Source organism: Trachemys scripta, chromosome 3 (assembly GCF_013100865.1).
Source record: "Trachemys scripta elegans isolate TJP31775 chromosome 3, CAS_Tse_1.0, whole genome shotgun sequence".
Taxonomy (NCBI): domain Eukaryota; kingdom Metazoa; phylum Chordata; order Testudines; family Emydidae; genus Trachemys; species Trachemys scripta.
In genome coordinates this window covers 83,128,571-83,146,668 of record NC_048300.1, presented here as the reverse complement: position 1 = coordinate 83,146,668, position 18,098 = coordinate 83,128,571, and the positions used below count along the sequence as shown (strand labels likewise).

At 40.0% G+C, this 18,098-nt stretch overlaps 1 protein-coding gene across 4 annotated transcripts in view; it reads right to left on the bottom strand.

Annotated features, from left to right (window-relative positions):
• The window catches only part of PDE10A (phosphodiesterase 10A), a 270,956-nt gene that overhangs the window by 101,598 nt on the left and 151,260 nt on the right, over positions 1-18,098 (bottom strand). For all 4 annotated transcript variants that reach the window (XM_034765248.1, XM_034765250.1, XM_034765252.1 and 1 more), the window contains exon 3: positions 12,392-12,420. In XM_034765248.1, the coding sequence (XP_034621139.1) occupies positions 12,392-12,420 (29 nt within the window). The remainder of the gene's footprint in view (positions 1-12,391; positions 12,421-18,098) is intronic.

Sequence of the window (18,098 nt, the reverse complement as noted above, 5' to 3'; positions counted from 1 at the left end):
GAGAGAGAGAGAACACTGCCTTCTGAACATCAACTTCTTGCCACATAGTCACTGATCACTGACATCCAATCCCAGAGACTTTCCTCCAACTTTTCCTCCACTGGTACATGTCAATATTGAGATAGATTCCCTCAATGCAAACATTAAATTAAAAATGATTTATAATAGAGTGAAGGAGGCATTGACTGGACTATAAAGACAGAACACTTTGATTATGTGGAACAGAAAAGTCAGCCCCATTTTATAAAATCTGATATTCACTGCAAGTGTTACAAAGGCCACACTGTACCTTGGTTATACCACTTATCCAGACAACAGCATTGTAAAAACATTTAATGAAGTCCATTAACCTTTACATTTTAATTTGGCAGGTCTGGATATTACCATTTATTTAAATTTGCCTTGATAAATTGCACGTTCCCTGTTAATATAGCTCTGTTGATGCCTGACCTGCAAACACTCCAAAAGACATTCCAAAAGACATCATGAGTGAAATTAAAAATATGGTCCAACCTTTTTCCATCTCCATATTGCTTTCCCTAGTCTCTTACTACTACCAACAGTATCCACAAGCCTCCTTCTCCGTTTCAACTTCATAACACCAGGGCCAGCTCCAGGCACCAGCTTACCAAGCAGGTGCTTGGGGCGGCCACTTCGGAGAGGGGCGGCACGTCCAGCTGTTCGGTGGCAATTTGGCGGACAGCCCCTCACTCCTGATGGGAGTGAAGGACCTCCCGCCGAATTGCCGCCGCAGATCGCAATCGCAGCTTTTTTTTGGTTGTTTGTTTGTTTGTTTTTTGGCTGCTTGGGGCGGCCAAAACCCTGGAGCCGGCCCTGCATAACACGTATCTTCCTCTGATAACACTGGATGTCGTATTATATGCATTATCTTCTGAAGGATATATATATTGCTCCTGGGGATTCTGCACCACTGCGCATGTGCAGAATTCATGTCCCCTTCAGATTTCTTTGCTTCCCTGCAGAAAATGACTTTCTGACAGGGAAGCAAAGGGAAGCCACAAGAGCGGTCATGTGACTCTCCCCAGCAGTATGTTTTGGGTGCCAAGGGCAGCTGGCAGAGAGGTAAATCACTGTGGAGAAGGGGGCGGGACTGGGGAAGACCCTGCGTCGGACTCAGCTGCTAGTCCCAGCTGGGCTGGGGAGGCCGGGACTTCCTCTTTCCCTGCATAGCATCCAGGGCCAGGTCAGACCCATCCCCAGATTTCTTCCCAGGCTGCAAGGAGCTCTGCAAACTCATTACTCCCCTGCTTCCTGCACCCATCACTCCCTCATCCAACCAGACCCCCTCATACTCAGACCCTCACGCCCCCGCACCCAGAACCTCCCCCCCCCGCCACTCCCCCTGCACCTGGAGCACCCTGACAAGTTATCCAGACCCAGATCTCCATCCCACCGAGCCCCAACCAACTGCACCTAGATCCCCATCCCACTAAGCCCTCACTCTCCCCAGCATTTGGACCCCCCACAGAATCCAGCACACCCAGACCCCCCTGCTGAGCTCTATCCCCCCGAACCCAGACCTACCTCTGCTGAGCTCCAACCACCTTCATCTGAACCCCCCTGCAGCATCCCATTACTATTGCACCCAGAACCCCACAACAAACCCCTGTGCATCCAGATCCCCTCCACACTCAGGTTCCCCACTTAGCTGCTCGCACCCAGATTGCCCCATGCATAACCCTCTCAACCCATACTTGGATCCCCCCACACTAACCCCCTCCACACTTGGATCCTGCTGGGCTGAGCCTGCCTGCCCCCACCTGGTGCACCGGGCACAGAGGGGGCAGGGCCCTGGGGTGTTTCTGGGGCAAGCCCAGTCCTTGCACTATGTCAGGGCTGGGTGCAGCCTCACTGTAGAGTTTGTGTCCCAGGGGGAGCTGCAGAGTGTTCTCCCACTTCTGTGCAGCCAGTGGCCTGTGCTCCCCAATGCCATGCTGGAGCCTCCACATTTATTACACAAATAAAATTTGCAGAATTTTGCAGAATTTTAAAATATTGTGCACAGAATTTTTAATTTTTTGACACAGAATGCCCTCAGGAGTAATATGTATATGTCTGATGTCCTAACTCTTTTCTTTTAACTTTTCATTACACCATTCATTTTTGTTTTGTTGCAAAAATGTTTAAATCCTATGATCAATAAAGAAACAGTGTGAAGAATGAATAATGAATTTGCTGTGGCAGGGAGATATGGAAGGAATTTAAATGGGACAGAGAACTCATACAATTATTAACTGAAAAGATACTAATTCTGTAACTTTCAGTGGCATATTATGCCAGGGTGTTACCTGATGCCAAGGCAGCTGCCAAAAGCCCTAAGTCCAAAAACGGGAAAGAAGAGGATTAAAATGTTATTGCCATTTCCAAGAATAAAGTACTGTAAATGAGTTAGTCACTTGCTAGGTAATAATTTCATAGTGTTTATACTGTAAACTACAGCAAAGTGAATTGCTGCTGTGATCACCATAGTTTACAAAGCAAACATGCTTGCCAAAATGCAGCTTCACCGTGGGTACTGTACAAGCCAAAGTGGAATGGAAAAGAAGCCATTATTTGAAATGAACAAGGGCTAATTTCACTGTGATCATATCAGGCACACTGAGCATTTTTGTTTAAGTTTAAGGTTCTGAGGTACAACATGGCACACAGCCACCATGGGAGAAGGAAGCAGCATACAAGACAAAATCCTGGCCATGATTTAAGCAGCAGTATTGGATATGTTAACCCCTAGCCTGTACACACATACCAGCTCTGCACCAGACCCATCCACCACACAAGTGATACCTTGTACTTTCCCTTCCCAGCACAGCTGTCTGTGATCCCAGTCCTTTTATACCCATGGACTGGGAAAGCAGACACACAGTATCCTTCACTGGATTGTGTGTTCTATATAGTCTCACCAATCAGCCCACTCCCCCGTGGTCTCGGACGGACATTGTACGTGCTTAATGTCTCTCTAATGTCATTTCTAATGTCTAGATGAGGCAGAATTATGGACTTTACCCCAGTTTTGGCAGCCATAGAAGACTGACACCTCTCCAATTCACAAATAGTGTTTTACTAATATTGTGAATTGAATGAGTCCTTACCCCAGTCTAGCACAGAACACACACATGTAAGATTAGTGCCCAAACTCACCCTTCTTCATGTAGTAGTTATTTTCTTTGGGGGTAAAAGAGCGATAGCACAATATGAAGCTTAACCTAAGCTATTTCCACTAGGCTGATTCTAGGTTTTCCATCCAGAACCTCTGTCCCCAGAACCTCTGTCCAAAGCCCCTCTGCCCTGACAGCCACACCCACCTCTAGCGTACCTAGGAAAGGAAAAATGAGAATAAAAGAAAAAATGAAACAAGAAATAGAACTCCTGGACATCATTTTATACGGTGTTCAGTGACAAAAAGGTTTAAACAAGAGTGGGGTGGAAGGAACAGAATCTCAAAAACTTGAAATTTTCAGAAAAAACAAAAAATTGTTTCACTTTGAACCCTGCAAAATAGAAACAACTAAGCAAAACTGTCTTTCCATTTTTCAACCATTTCTACCCATACTTAGGGTGCAGGTAACAAGATGATATCTGCACAGTAAATGAGCAGGAATCAATCAGCATTTCCATACAGGTTCCCAACATTTGTTCACAGGATGGATCAAAAGAAGGTGCTTGCCACCCATTACAGATATTGAAAGACATTTCACAAATGTTACAAAATTCAAGTGATAACATGCAGAAAAAAAGTTCCTAGGTTCAAAGTTTGGTCACAGATGTTTATGAAACATTCAGTGACCATGGTTCTTGCATTTTTGATGGTGATAACAACTCTGTGATATCAGAAAATCCTTGGTAGAATGACTTCCATTTTTGTGGGGGACAATATTTATATCAAGACAATCTAACACCTTCACTTGAGATTTCTGAACCCAAGTTGGTTGAAAAATGGAAAGAATTGTACTTAGTTGTTCCTATTTTGCCAGGTTCTAAGTGAAACAATATTTTTAATTTCAAGTTTTTGAGATTCAGTTCCCCTCACTTCCACCTTTTCAAAAACCTTTTGCCAATGAATGCCATAGAAAATTATGATGTCCAGGGGTTTTGTTTCACGTTTCATTTTTTCTTTTGCTATTCTGTGACTTTTCAAACCTTCTCCAACTTTTGAAAAGATGCAGAAAGGAAAAATGAAACTAATTCTGGGACTCTAACTTTTCAATACTTTGCCACTCTAACTTTTCAAAAGTTGGAAGAGTTACAAAGCTTCATTTTTCCGTTTTCTGTTCTCACTTTTTCAAAATTTGAGCAAATTCTGAAACGTTACAGTATGGAAAAATGAAAAAAAAATGGAAAAAACTCTACACATCACTCAATCTATTGAAGTTAGTGATAGAAAGGAATAAAAAAAAGAAAAAATTGGAAGGGGGGAACAAAACAAAACAATTCAAATTTTTCAACTGCAACAACTCCTCTCCCCAAAAATACAAAACTATTCCTAAATGCAAGTTTTTCATAACATTTTTTACTTTTGAAAGGCCATTTTTAATTGTGCAAGAGAGTACTGAAGCAAGTTGATGGTAGAACATATGAGTCTGACAAAGTGGGTATTCACCCATGAAAGCTTATGCTCCAATACACCTGTTAGTCTAGAAGGTGCCACAGGACTCTTTGTTGCTTTTTACATATGAGTCTGACGTTTCATTTTAAAGTTAGTTTTTCATGACACATGGTGTAAAGAAAAATGATTTAGCTAGGAAAAAACAAGTAAATTTCCATTTTAGAACTTTGAATAATTTAAGGTTTTTCCATCTATGTGCTCATTTTTACTCTGCAATAAAATAGCTTTCATTGAGCTCTTTGCTTATATTGTAAATTGCCTGTGATACAGACAAAAGTCTTTTTTGCAACATTTCCAGAAATTAAAATGTACCATTTATTGCCTTTAAAACTCCCACATGGACTTAAAACTACTTTAAAAAATTGTATTTTTGCTGGGTATGGAAAACTCTAAAATTATTCAAGTTTATTATTTTCAGAATTCAATTCTTGAGCAGAGATATATTTACAATTCAATTACATTTGAACCTGTTTTGGGTTGTTACTGAAGTTAAGCAGTGCACTGCCATAATCTAGATTATTATATACTTTTTCTCAAATAATACAATATATGCTAACAAAGATGTCTACAACTTTATATACACATGTCCATTTGTAGTACTGTGTTTTAACCTCTGCATGTTAGATGGAGTCCATTAAAATTATGCATATGAAAAGTACACCATACTTATTTAATACTCTACCTATTACATACAAAGTGATTGATATTAAACATTTGAGGAATAGGGACACCCATATTTATACCCCAAAATTCTGCATTGCACATTTGTATGCAGATAAGTTAGCTTTGTACTCAACTGACTCCAAGATCTATACTGAGGCCCCACTGGTCTCTGGCTGGAGTTTAAGGTGTTTCTTATGACTTATACACCTATAAAAGAGTTGGGACTGGCCTATCTGAGGGATTGCCTCTCTCCCGCTTCCATACTGCCATAGATGCAGTCATGGGAGGTACCCAAGCTGGATCCCCTCACAATAAAAGAGGGGACAGCTGGCAGGGCATTCTCTGTCAGGACTTCACGACTCTGGAAACTATTCCCCTGCTAGATCCTAAATAACCTGAATTGGAGGCCTTTTGAGCATGCTGCAAAAGAAATGTGTTTGATAGGGTTTTTGGAGAGGAGTGAAGAAACGATTCCCAGAACAATTAAGGGGTGGAAAGGAGTCTCTATAGGTGGACGTCCGGCTGGCTGAGTTCCTGTTGAAATGATTAATGCTGCTGGGGTTTTACTGTAACATTAATGATGTGTTAAGGCATCTAGAGCTTTGGCATCATTTTAATTATTTTAAATTTTAACAAAATAAAGTAAATTATTAAATATCCCTTCAATTATACAATTAACAGTAACATGAGTACACAGATAAATTCGTTTTATAGATAACCACACTATCCCCCTAATTTCAAAAGCTCTTCAGACATCACTGGCATGTAAAAGGATATGGAAGACTGACCTCGGCATAAATTTACTCAGAAATCTTTCAGTTTCTCATAAATAGCCTGCATTAGGGATTAAGACTCAGTTACCTAACACATCAGTCCTCTGCCTAGAGGGTTACTAATCCAAGAAACTTGGTATCAGGGTTCTCCTATACCTTCACAATACCTTTCTTCATAGCTGTCGTGCAAAAAAAGATTCACAGTGTAAGCATGACACTTCAGCCTGGGTTTGTGGTCCCTTGGACAATCTTCTTTTTAATCCTCTAGTGGAGGCCTCACTATATGTCTGTCTCCTTCCTTTGGCAATTACTTCTGTTAGAGTAAGTGGTTTGAGATGTCTGTCATTTGGAGAACCCCATCTTTATTTTTTCCTTCTCACTTTGCACACAAACAGAAACCAGAGTTCCACTTAAACCAATCTGTTTCTCTCTTTAATGTTTATACTCTGGATGTGAAATCAGCTTTAAAAAGTTCATCTACATTGGATGAAAACATAGAAAGTCAGAGACCTTATTCTTCATGGAAAGCCAAAAAAAAGCTTGAAGGGCTCCAGTACTCAGTTGCTTGATGGATCATATAAAACATACATCAACTTGCACAGCATTCTGTAAGAGATCTCCTAAGGGTAGCAAAATACATTCTACAAACTATTTCCCACTGTTATTGAGTGTCCAGGGAGATTGAAGTGTTCACCCACTGGCTTTTATATGTTACCATTCCTGATGTCTGATTTGTGTCCATTTATCCTTTTATGTAGAGACTGTCCGGTTTGGCCATGTACATGGCAGAGGGGCATTGCTGGCACATGATGGCATATATCACATTAGTAGATGTGCAAGTGAATGAGCCTACTGATGGTGTGGCGGGTGTGGTAGGGTCCTATGATGGTGTCGCTAGAGTAGATATGGGGACAGAGATCCATCAACTTCATGAAAAAACTCGCACAGATACAGACAGACATTATCTTCCTCTCCAAGTGCAAACAGATGAACATCATACAAAATGTACTGAAAGTAAAAAATCCATTGCAATCGACATACTGCACTGACTATGGAGAGAGACTGTGCCACACACTCTCAAAGAAACTGAGGAACCACCTGATCAGCATCCTGTACAGCAAACAGGAGAAGGTCAAGAATGAGCTCTCAAAACTAGAGACTCTCATACAAAACCAACCTTCCACACAAACTTCCACATGGCTGGACTTTACAAAAATAAGACAAGCCATTTACAACACACACTTTACTTCTGTACAGAGTAAAAAGGACAGTAAACTATCTAAACTCCTACATGTCGCAGGCCTTCAACATTGGCTCTCCACTTGTAAGGTTCTGGGTTGTAAGATTCATTAATGATCTGGAGGATGGCGTGGACTGCACCCTCAGCAAGTTTGCCGATGACACTGAACTGGGAGGAGTGGTAGATACGTTGGAGAGTAGAGATAGGATACAGAGGGACCTAGACAAATTAGAGGATTGGGCCAAAAGAAACCTGATGAGGTTCAACAAGGACAAGTGCAGAGTCCTACACTTAGGACGGAAGAATCCCATGCACTGTTACAGACTAGGAACCTAGTGGCTAGGAAGCAGTTCTGCAGAAGAGGACATAGGGGTTACAGTGGATGAGAAGCTGGATATGAGTCAACAGTGTGCCCTTGTTGCCAAGAAGGCTAACAGCATTTTGGGCTGTATAAGTAGGGGCATTGCCAGCAGATCGAGGGACGTGATCATTCACATTTGACATTGGTGAGGCCTCATCTGGAATACTGTGTCCTGTTTTGGGCCCCACACTACAAGGAGGATGTGGAAAAATTCGAAAGAGTCCAGCGGAGGGCAACAAAAATGATTAGGGGGCTGGAGCACATGACTTATGAGGAGAGACTGAGGGAACTGGGATTGTTTAGTCTGCAGAAGAGAAGAATGAGGGGGGATTTGATAGCTGCTTTCAACTACCTGAAAGGGGGTCCAAAGAGGATGGACTTAGACTGTTCTCAGTGGTAGCAGATGACAGAACAACGAGTAATGGTCTCAAGTTGCAGTGCGGGAGGTTTAGGTTGGATATTAGGAAAAACTTTTTCACTAGGAGGGTGGTGAAGCACTGGAATGGGTTACCCAGGGAGGTGGTGGAATCTCCTTCCTTAGAGGTTTTTAAGGTCAGGCTTGACAAAGCCCTGGTTGGGATGATTTAGTTGGGGATTGGCCCTGCTTTGAGCAGGGGGTTGGACTAGATGACCTCCTGAGGTTCCTTCCAACCCTGATATTCTTTGATTCTATGAACTCCCTTCTCTGCATGTGCCAATATATATTTATGCCTATATCTGTAATTTTCACTCCATGCATCTGAAAGCTTTTTTTTACCCAGGAAAGCTTATGCCCAAATACATCTGTTAGTCTTTAAGGTCGCACCAGACTCCTTGTTTTTGTGGATACAGACTAACACGGCTACCCCTCTGATACTTAAGTAGGAAGAGGAGAGGGAGTATGTGGAGGGCTATTTCTTGAGCTGGTGAGGATTTGGGAGGCTGCGAGCTGGAAGAGTTTGTGTTAGGTTGGTGGGGAGTCAACTGATGAATGAGATTGTGTGTGAACTGGACAGGAGATGGTAGGATCAGAGCTAGATTGGAGGAGCAGAAATTGGTTTAAGAGAGAACACTTAAGGAGTAACAGTGTAAAACTATTATTTTCTCCAACACTTTCCTTTTCTGTAAAGTGCCCCAGTTTTTCACTTCAAAAATACAATCAACCTCAGGGGAGCGGGAACTGGAGGGAGGTGCAGATTGCTACTTGCAGCCCTACCACTTATTTTGGGAACTAGCTGTCACTCTAGGAATCGACCTACTTCTTGTTACTTCCCGTAAGCAATGTCTAGATACCTGACTATCCATGACTGAGAAAGAGAAAATTAGTTTCCTTATTTGTAGATTTTATTTCCCATAACAGGAAGCATCTGGCTTGGATAAAATTTTCCTATATATCAAAATGTTTTTGATAAAACAGACTGTAGAAGTTATAGTCTTTATTCTATTAAATTTACAATCTACAGTGGTGCTACCTGTCTCTTCTAACTAGTTTACATAGTTTCAGCTTCAGAAGATTTCATCTGTAATAACAGTATGGTACTGCAGCAGATTCATAAAAGGAGTCCGAATTCAAAGCAAGGAGGAAGGAAGGGATGATCAGGGGGAAGTACTTAAGATGCCTGTATTGCTGTGAAATTAGTAACCTAATGAGTAATGTTGAGACCAGATAATTCTCTCCATTATGAGAAATATAACTACAGGGAAGAAAACTAAATGTCTCCATTCTCAGGAACTTTTATTTATTCAGATATAGATTTTGATTTTACACAAACTAGAAAAACTAAAAAGGCATACATTTCTCCCACTGTAGGGGATGTTTTGGAGGAAACTAAGGGAAAAATTCAATACTCAGAATTATACACACACATGATACCTTTGACTTTGCCGCTCAAGTTTATGCTTTTATATGATAAATATGACAAATTACAGTTAGGTTCAGATTGGTCTGAGATGAGTGAGGTAGTGTTTCTTCTTTTCTATGATTTTGGTTAAAAAAAACAGCAGTTACACCCCCCTCTCACTAGTTACCCTTCCCACACCATGGTCATTTTAATGAATCTAGGTTTGATGCATGCACAGCTCAATCAAGTGACTTTCGCATAACTCTCCATACTGGCAGCTAGTTAGAGAGGTGGTAGGCGTAGACGGTGCTAGACTCCATGCCCAGATAGCTCTAACAAGCCTTAAACTGATGACTTGGGCAAATGTGTGTATTGTGCTGGGAGATTTATGTTGACTTGTGTGGGTGGTGAATGAGAGGTGCATGTTGCAGTGAGGGTCAGTGTGTGTCTGGGTTCACTGTGTGTGCTGGTTGTATTGCTTTGTGGGTGGTTTGACTGATTTTTGTCTGGGGACTGTGCTGGGGGTTTGTGCGTTGATTTGCCTGTGGGTTATGCTGGGAAATTTTGTGTTCCTTTGTGTGGATTGTGATAGGGAGTTAATGTTGAGTTGTATGAGTGGCAAATCAACCCCTGAAGAACGGGCAAGCAACCCACAATCTGTTCAGTCTTCCTCATATCACTGATTACAACCAATGAAATTAGCTGGAGCGTGAGGGTGGTGATTGGTTGAGCTACTTCTCAAAACACAACAATCTAGGACTCTTGCCATAGAAACATCTTTCTGATAGTCACAGCAAATTATATGTATTTTATATATTATATATATATAATTTGCTGTGACTAACTGTTTTGTACGTGCTTGCCTAGAAAAGATGAATTGTACAATGCTTATTTCTTTCGTAAGCCAAAATATGATGTTTCAAGATTACAATACACAATTTGCACTCAGTAGTTGGGTTCAAAAAGTTAACTACTGTGCATGTAATCCCTGGGACTTCAACAAATTTCACATATATCTTGGATAAACAGTCTCTACCAGACTTACCCCCCACAAGGACTCAGACCACAGTGAAGATGAAAACTGCAGATGTACAATACAAACCCAGGTGTGAAACTGAAACCTGAAAGGCTAGTCTTGATTCAGACACTGATGCTACTGGATTTGTTTGAGAGTAATTAATTTACACATGAATAATTATTTATATTAATAACTTAAATACCGGGATAGTGTCAGAAAAGTAACTAATGCTACACAATGCTTTTCTTATTTCCTCTTCTTTGTCTAACTTTTATTTTATGCTGTGTGATTGTTATAAGGATTATAATCATGTCAAGACATTGTGATCTTAGTAATGTTTAAGAAATTTGGAAAGATTGACTTTAAAGTAAGTCCTTAATCTTTAAATTTCCACCCATTTAAAAGATTCTAATCTATTTCTGGGCAGAAGGTTTACTTAAAAGGTTATTTTATCATCACTTCTCCCTCACAGATGGATACACTAAAAGGTTTGGATGGCAAATGTATTGAAAATATGCTTAAATAATAAACTAATCACTGTTGGTTTTACCTTTAAGTGCAGTATATACTTAAATTTCATTTAAAGTAATAGAATTGTTACTCTAGATTTTGTTTTTCTATGTTTTAGTCTTCTGTGGTAACTTTTGATACTGTTAAAAGTTAAAGTTGTTATATGAAAAATGTATCAACAAAATAAAATAACATTTGTAAATCTTGAGAAAAAATGTATACAAATATTTTGATTGAAAGAGATACTGAACTTGATTGACTATAAAACTTTCTACCTTTATCTTATTCAAAGTTATCATAAGATTGATGGTTATTGGGCTGATGTTCCATTTTTTTCCCTTCTGTGAGGGCAGCATTAATAGGTGTGAAAGAAAGAAGGCACTGAAAAAGACCATCCTTTGGCTAGGGCTGATACATCAAACAAATCCACCATTCATAAGCAAAGTGTAGAAAAGGCTGTTGATGTCCCTTGATGACATGATTATATCTATGACTGGCTGATGACACAAGACAGACAGGATGTCGTCATTGGTGGAAGAGAGTCAACAGTGACAAAGGGCAGAGCAGAGAAGTGTTTTTAGAAGGAATAAAGAAAGTGGCAACCATTTGTTTGTGTGGCAGATGGAAGGTTAAGAATGCAAATAGAGCAGAATTATTGACCAAAATATCAGGATATAACATGGGAGCAAAAAGACATCACCACCTAGTTATCACAAGATACTACATGGTAGATTATGGTAACTCATTCAACATGAAGTATTTGTTCACTGTATATATCTCCCAAATAAATAGGACACTGAGACAGAAAGAAATACATCATTCTCAAACACTGAAGTTGTGTCACATTAGTTTTCATTCAATAGATTGCAAAATATTTTACGTCAATGAATTTAGTTCGTCTGTACCCTACCGTATCTCAAAGGGCAGAATTATACAGGACATAATCCTTGCCTTGTTTCCTTTTCAATAGTATCATGCATGACATCTCTCATGGTAGTAATACTGATTAAATAGTGGGTAGTCATATTTACAACTAATCAGAAAGTTCAAAGTTGCTATGAATTTCCTGTTTTCGTTTAAGCAGCCTTGTTCACATGGGATCATACCAATAGCTCCTGTATACGCTCCCTTATTTTGCTAATGAAAAGTAGTGAACTTCACTCATTTACAACTAATCAAATGTTTTGAATGCTAGGATTTTGTTTTTAATTGCTCTGGAAGTTGTCAGATACATTTCTCTGGAGATCTGATTCATTCAGGGAATAGAGCACAGCCTTGATCAGAGACTGAAAGAAAGTTACCTCAAGTGACCAGTGGGCCACAGAGACCTCTTTTTTGTTTTTCTAGTGTGGGATGGAGAGACATCTGTAAGCAGTACTTACCCTGCTGACTTCCTTAGGAGTCGACTCATCTGTGAGGAAACAAAGCAAACAATTAGGCACTCTGGGAAGGTTCTAGAATGAATGTAGAACAAGATATTGTCCTTCAAGAAACTTTTGTTCTGTTGTACAAGACTTTCTCTGACTTAGTTCATTATTTTGGTTGAAATGTCTGTTTTTACTGATATACATTCAACTGGCTTGCCAATAATTAAGGAGTAAAAAATTCCACACCTAGAACCACAGCAACAGTCTGATTAAACAGGTGAGCTTTGCTGTGTGCTGTAACACTTAAATTAGGACTCTATTAGACAAGCTGGGGAAGAGAGTTGCCACTAGATCCCACATGTGCAATGCTAGAAACTGAGGGCTCGATTCTGCTCCACTTGAAGCCAATGACCCCTATTTACTTCTTTGGGTGCAGGAGAGAGCCTTAGTGACCAAGAGCACATCGAGGATGTTGTCTGGCATAACATTCAAAAAAAGAAGCATAAATTATAGAAATATATCTCATTATGTTTTCCATTTTTAGAATACATACAGGCTGTACTGTGCATTTTTTGAAGTTTACATTTAAAGTTATAAAGACAGATATAACAATACAGCATATCTTTAAAAGCATTGTGCAACATTTCAGAAAGTGAGCAAAGGGAAAGCAATCATACAGTAAGAGACCCGCTACCACATGAAGTTGATTATGAACCTACAGCCTCATGTGTCTTCTGCTGCATAATTATTTCTTATAAGAAAACATGGAACAATCTGTATCTTTCTATTTTTGATCCCACAAGCTAAATTATTCCTTTTTGGACATTAACTCCAAATCAGTTTCATCATACAAAAGAGGTCATATCCTTATTGGATCCCATATGTATCCATATTTGCATATATCTGCCTAGATGTGGATTTTCAAATACTGCATCTCTGCTAAATGTGGTCATAGCAATACTCCAGCATAACCACAACTGCCTTTATTTGGTCACACTTTGTTCCCCTGAACAGGGTTCATTGTGTCTCACACCCACTATCAAAAGAATTTAAAAAAAAAAGTGTTTGTGACAAAGTTCTGGACAAAATTTACAAGGAAAGTCTGATATCACGAATTGTGTTCATCTCCCCAGATTTGTTTGAAGGATGCTAAGTAAAATAACAAATTTCATGTTTATGAACCAGCATTATGTCTTACCTTAGTTGCAAAAAATAAATCTTACATTGAAAATTCTATGCACAAAGAGTACAGAGACATGCCCAGCTGAGCCATTTTAATTAGCCCTGTTAAATACTTATCAGCAGACTCCATGCACTTTGCAATGTGACATACTCATTGTACATGGAAGTGTACATCAAAGACAATAGATCACCTTCCCTGGCTGGATCAGTCCAATGTGATTGTTCTTACAATCACATAGCTTTCATAGCATTTCAAGATGTGATTCTCACTACAACTCCAAATGATAGCTAGAATATGGATAAACCAAATGCCACAAACCTAAAATCAGCAAAGAGTCTATCATGTTATATGCAGCCTGATTAGATCTCCATTTAAGATAGTAATTCCAATGTCAAACACCAATCCATGGCTATATATTGTTGTGCACCTTCACCATGACATTGTGATTTCAGACTCTTCTCTGAGCTAAATAACTTTAGGTGTATTATTTGCTTAATATGAAACAGCATTTCATTCTTCCTGTAAATATTTTGTGCAAGGCTTTGGTATATGGGTTACCAGAAATTTTGAGATCTTGCAGTTCACAGTTAATTCCTTTATTATTATTTATATTTTGTAGTAAGGAAGCATGTAGAGGTCAAAATCAAGGCTTGGACTTCTTAGTGCTAGGCACAAGACATGCAACATGAATAGACAGTCCCTGTACCAAAGAATTTACAATCTAAGCGTATCAATAAGTGGATATAACAAACAGTTAGGGAGGCGGGGATGACACACACAAGGAATCAATGAGACAATTATGATTAGAATAATAAACAGCAGTCACAACACACTAGCCTCCTAGCCACTGTCTTTTTAGGGGGGGAGGGGCGGGAAATGCATCACAATGGTAAGTTTTAAGGAGGAATTTCAAGAAGGACAATATAGTGGTGTTGCAGATTTTTCCACTACGCTCCTCCCAGTGGCAACATTGGGAAAAGCACAATGGTATCTGAGGGAAAGCAGAGGTTGACGGCTAGATGCTAACCAAGAGGTGACAGGACAGGGACAGCATCAAGGGTCTTAAAAGCAAAGACAAGTTATTCATTCAATATTCATAAACGGCCTGTTCCAAAGTCCACTGAAGTCAATAGAATCTTTCCACAGTCTTCAATGGACTTCAGAGCAGGTCCAAAACCAGCAATCTTTCACGACAGACAAGTCCCAAATGTGTTAAACCACAGTGTTTAATATGTTGAGTTTCAATTCTTCCAAACTGAACTACATGAAAACTTTCTTTGCTGCTCAGTATAAACTGAACATACAGGTACATTAAAATTCCCAGTCTCCATAAGGAAAGCATGTTACTCAAGACAGAGTAATAGTAATTGAGGCAAAACAGTCCCCAACCCACATAGTAACAATGGATTCTGTAATAAACTGGGGCTCAATTCTCCTCTACGTCTGAGAGCAACTTGGCACATGGGGAGGGTAGGCGGGACAAGCTGGCTCCCTGATTTAAGCCTAGCTCTGGCATAAGTTACAGCAGGGGGCCGCAACCTTCGGCACGCAGCCCATCCGCTGGGGGACCTCGAGACATTTTGTTTACGTTGACCGTCCGCTGGCACTGCCCCCTGCAGCTCCCAGTGGCCACAGTTCGCCATTCCCAGCCAATGGGAGCTGCAGGAAGCGGCAGGCCTCAAGGATGTGCTGGCCACCGCTTCCCACAGCTCCCATTGGCCGGGAATTGTGAACTGCCTTACTATAGAGTTAAAATCTTAGGGCAAAATTCAGTCCCATTCTACATAGATGGTTCTCATTTAGTCCATGGGGATAGGCGGAATTGACAGAATTTGGCCCTTAGTGGAAAGAGGAATACCAAACACATGTAGTACACAATTTTAAATACAATTTTTGCATTAAGTTTTGACCAACCAATCCATGGTGTCCATCTTTATTGACAACTAAGTCCATAGCAAGTTTAAATTTTGGAGTTATGAGAATGCAAAAGAGTGTGCTGGGAAAGACTTCTATTATCATGATCTGTTAATTCAAAATTACTGAACAAAGTGTTAAAAAATTTGTAAAAATTCAGCTTTGAACTGATGGGGAGAGGAAATATCAGCCATTCCCCTGCTTCCCCAGAAAGTTATAAACATCTTAAAAAACAGGGTTTAAAATTAAATTTCTTCCCTTGTAATGACTGCTTTATGTTGTCACTAATAAGACACTAAAAAATAAAACAATGGTCCATAAAATCAGTCCTTCCTTCACTTACCTGAGTGCAGGGTTTCAAGCAAGGGTCACACTAGAATAGCTCCCACTGACTTGGCAAGACAGCACTTTTTGTTTGTTTTTTAAAGAGACTATCATCTTGTGCTCCAAACTCTAAACTTTCAATTAACATATACTTTCTAACTCTTATGGTTGAAAATTTTTCAAACGTGAACCAAGTCTAACAGTGCAGTGATATCTCCCGGATTCCACAGACAACCTGAAACAATGATTCGGAAAAGCATGACTTGCCCTGGTTTGTTTCAGTGGCTGTTAACATTGAAGCATAACAATGACAATAATTTAATTGACAACATTGTTAACTCTTATTAAAATGGCAGATCATGCAGAAAAACCTGCACATTCTACAGTGAGTGGTTTCCCATTTTGGCATACCAAACAGATTGATCTTTCTTTGTGAGCAGAGCCTGGGAGAGTGCATCAGGGTGTAACTTAAGATATTCTGTAATAGTCTCTGGAATCATTAACACCAAGCACCAAGAAAGGATCTGGGGAATTTAGTTCCTGCATTGTATGAGTTGCTAATGTCATCAACTGTTGCAGGAGCAATATACGTATGTCCTGTTTTTCAGATATTAGAATCCCTTGGGATATTACTACAGTCTGTCTGGCTGTGGAGAGAAACAATGCTGATAATCATTCCTGTGATAGTTCAATATGTGTATAGATGATAATTCCCAGAAAAAAAATACGTGGCTCTCAAGAGACAAAATATGCCATGTTCCTGGGAACTCTTATAATTAACTAGGCCACATTGCTCATAGTTGTGTAATACACCGTCTCTTACAACTGTGGTTTGTGAGGCACCTTCAATTAGTTAGCAGAGCTGCTTCCATCACACCTCTGAAGAATGTGCAATTGAAACAAGAATTGGGTTTGCCATTCTAAAAAACTTGCAATTGGGCATGTGTCAGTTTTCGAGCAGAGTTCTTTCAGGTAGGCTGGTGCTTAGAACTTAAAGACTGATAAGCTTCAGGGAATTAAGGTTAACATCCTGCAAGGAGGAAAAGGTAATAGTTCAACTACAAAATGGGGAGAATATAACCAAGTAGCTATCCAGCTCATTAAAGCAGTTATTTTTTAAATCTTTTCTCCTTAATACTTTGCAAATTTACTTTAAAAAAGCCACAACACCATCATACCCAGGCATTAATGACGCCACAAAGAATGTGTGGGATAGTGAGGGGAACTGCCATAAGACGAAATCAGTTTTAAGTGGTTCACAATTTGACAACTTTGAATGCCTCAGCCTTAGTATGTGTAATTATGACTAACATCTCTACATATAGCACCACAGGTGTGCATAGCACTTAACATGGTACACCTCTACCGGGCGATATAACGCTGTCCTTGGGAGCCAAAAAATCTTACCACGTTATAGGTGAAACTGCATTATATCAAACTTGCTTTGATTTGCCAGGGTGCGCAGCCCCCCCCGGGGCACTGCTTTACCGCATTATATCCAAATTCGTGTTATATCGGGTTGCATTATATGGCAAGGGGTAGAATCCAGACTATGTACAGAGGAGAAGACAGGTCTGGGTGGCTGGGACAATGCGATGGGGAGTTCTCACCTCTAGCCAGAAGCACTGTTTCAGGGACTCAGAACCCAGCTGGGCCATGCGCATTGGCTGAACTCTGTGCTTCTGAAGCAGCAAAAAAAGGATTTAGCACTGTAATAGGAATATGATGCAATGGTCCTTGTTTCACTGTATTGTAGAAGCCCTGGAAAAATTTCAAGTTGTATGCAAATATTTTTACTTCAGTTCTGCATTTTTCCTTTGGTGCAAGTTATGTTGTTCTCATTACTACCCATTTTATTTATTTGCCATATTTTCACCTGTAACTTTTTTCTTTTTAAGGAAATGAACAAAAAATATTCCTGTGGCACAAGAGAAGTAATGAAGTTATTATACCCCTGTGAAATTGCTCCAAACTCCCAGCTTCCACTTCTCATCAGCCACAGAATATGAAATAGACTGAGGAGCTTTGCTTACTGGCTTACTTTCTGCTACCTATGTCTCTGAATACATTGAAAAGAAACAGATTTGGGCTGAACTTTGCAGTGGAGCTCTCAACATCTGCAGAGAAGTCAAGACTGAGCAGTTCTCTCTTCTCTAAGACCAGCTGACAAGGGAAACAAAAGGAAATGTCCTGGGGGAATAGTCTGCTAACGTCAACAAGGGTAAGAAGATCATTAGTAGTTGAGATGACAGGTTACCACATGGGAGTACCATAGTGATCCAGTGTGGAGCATACTTACGT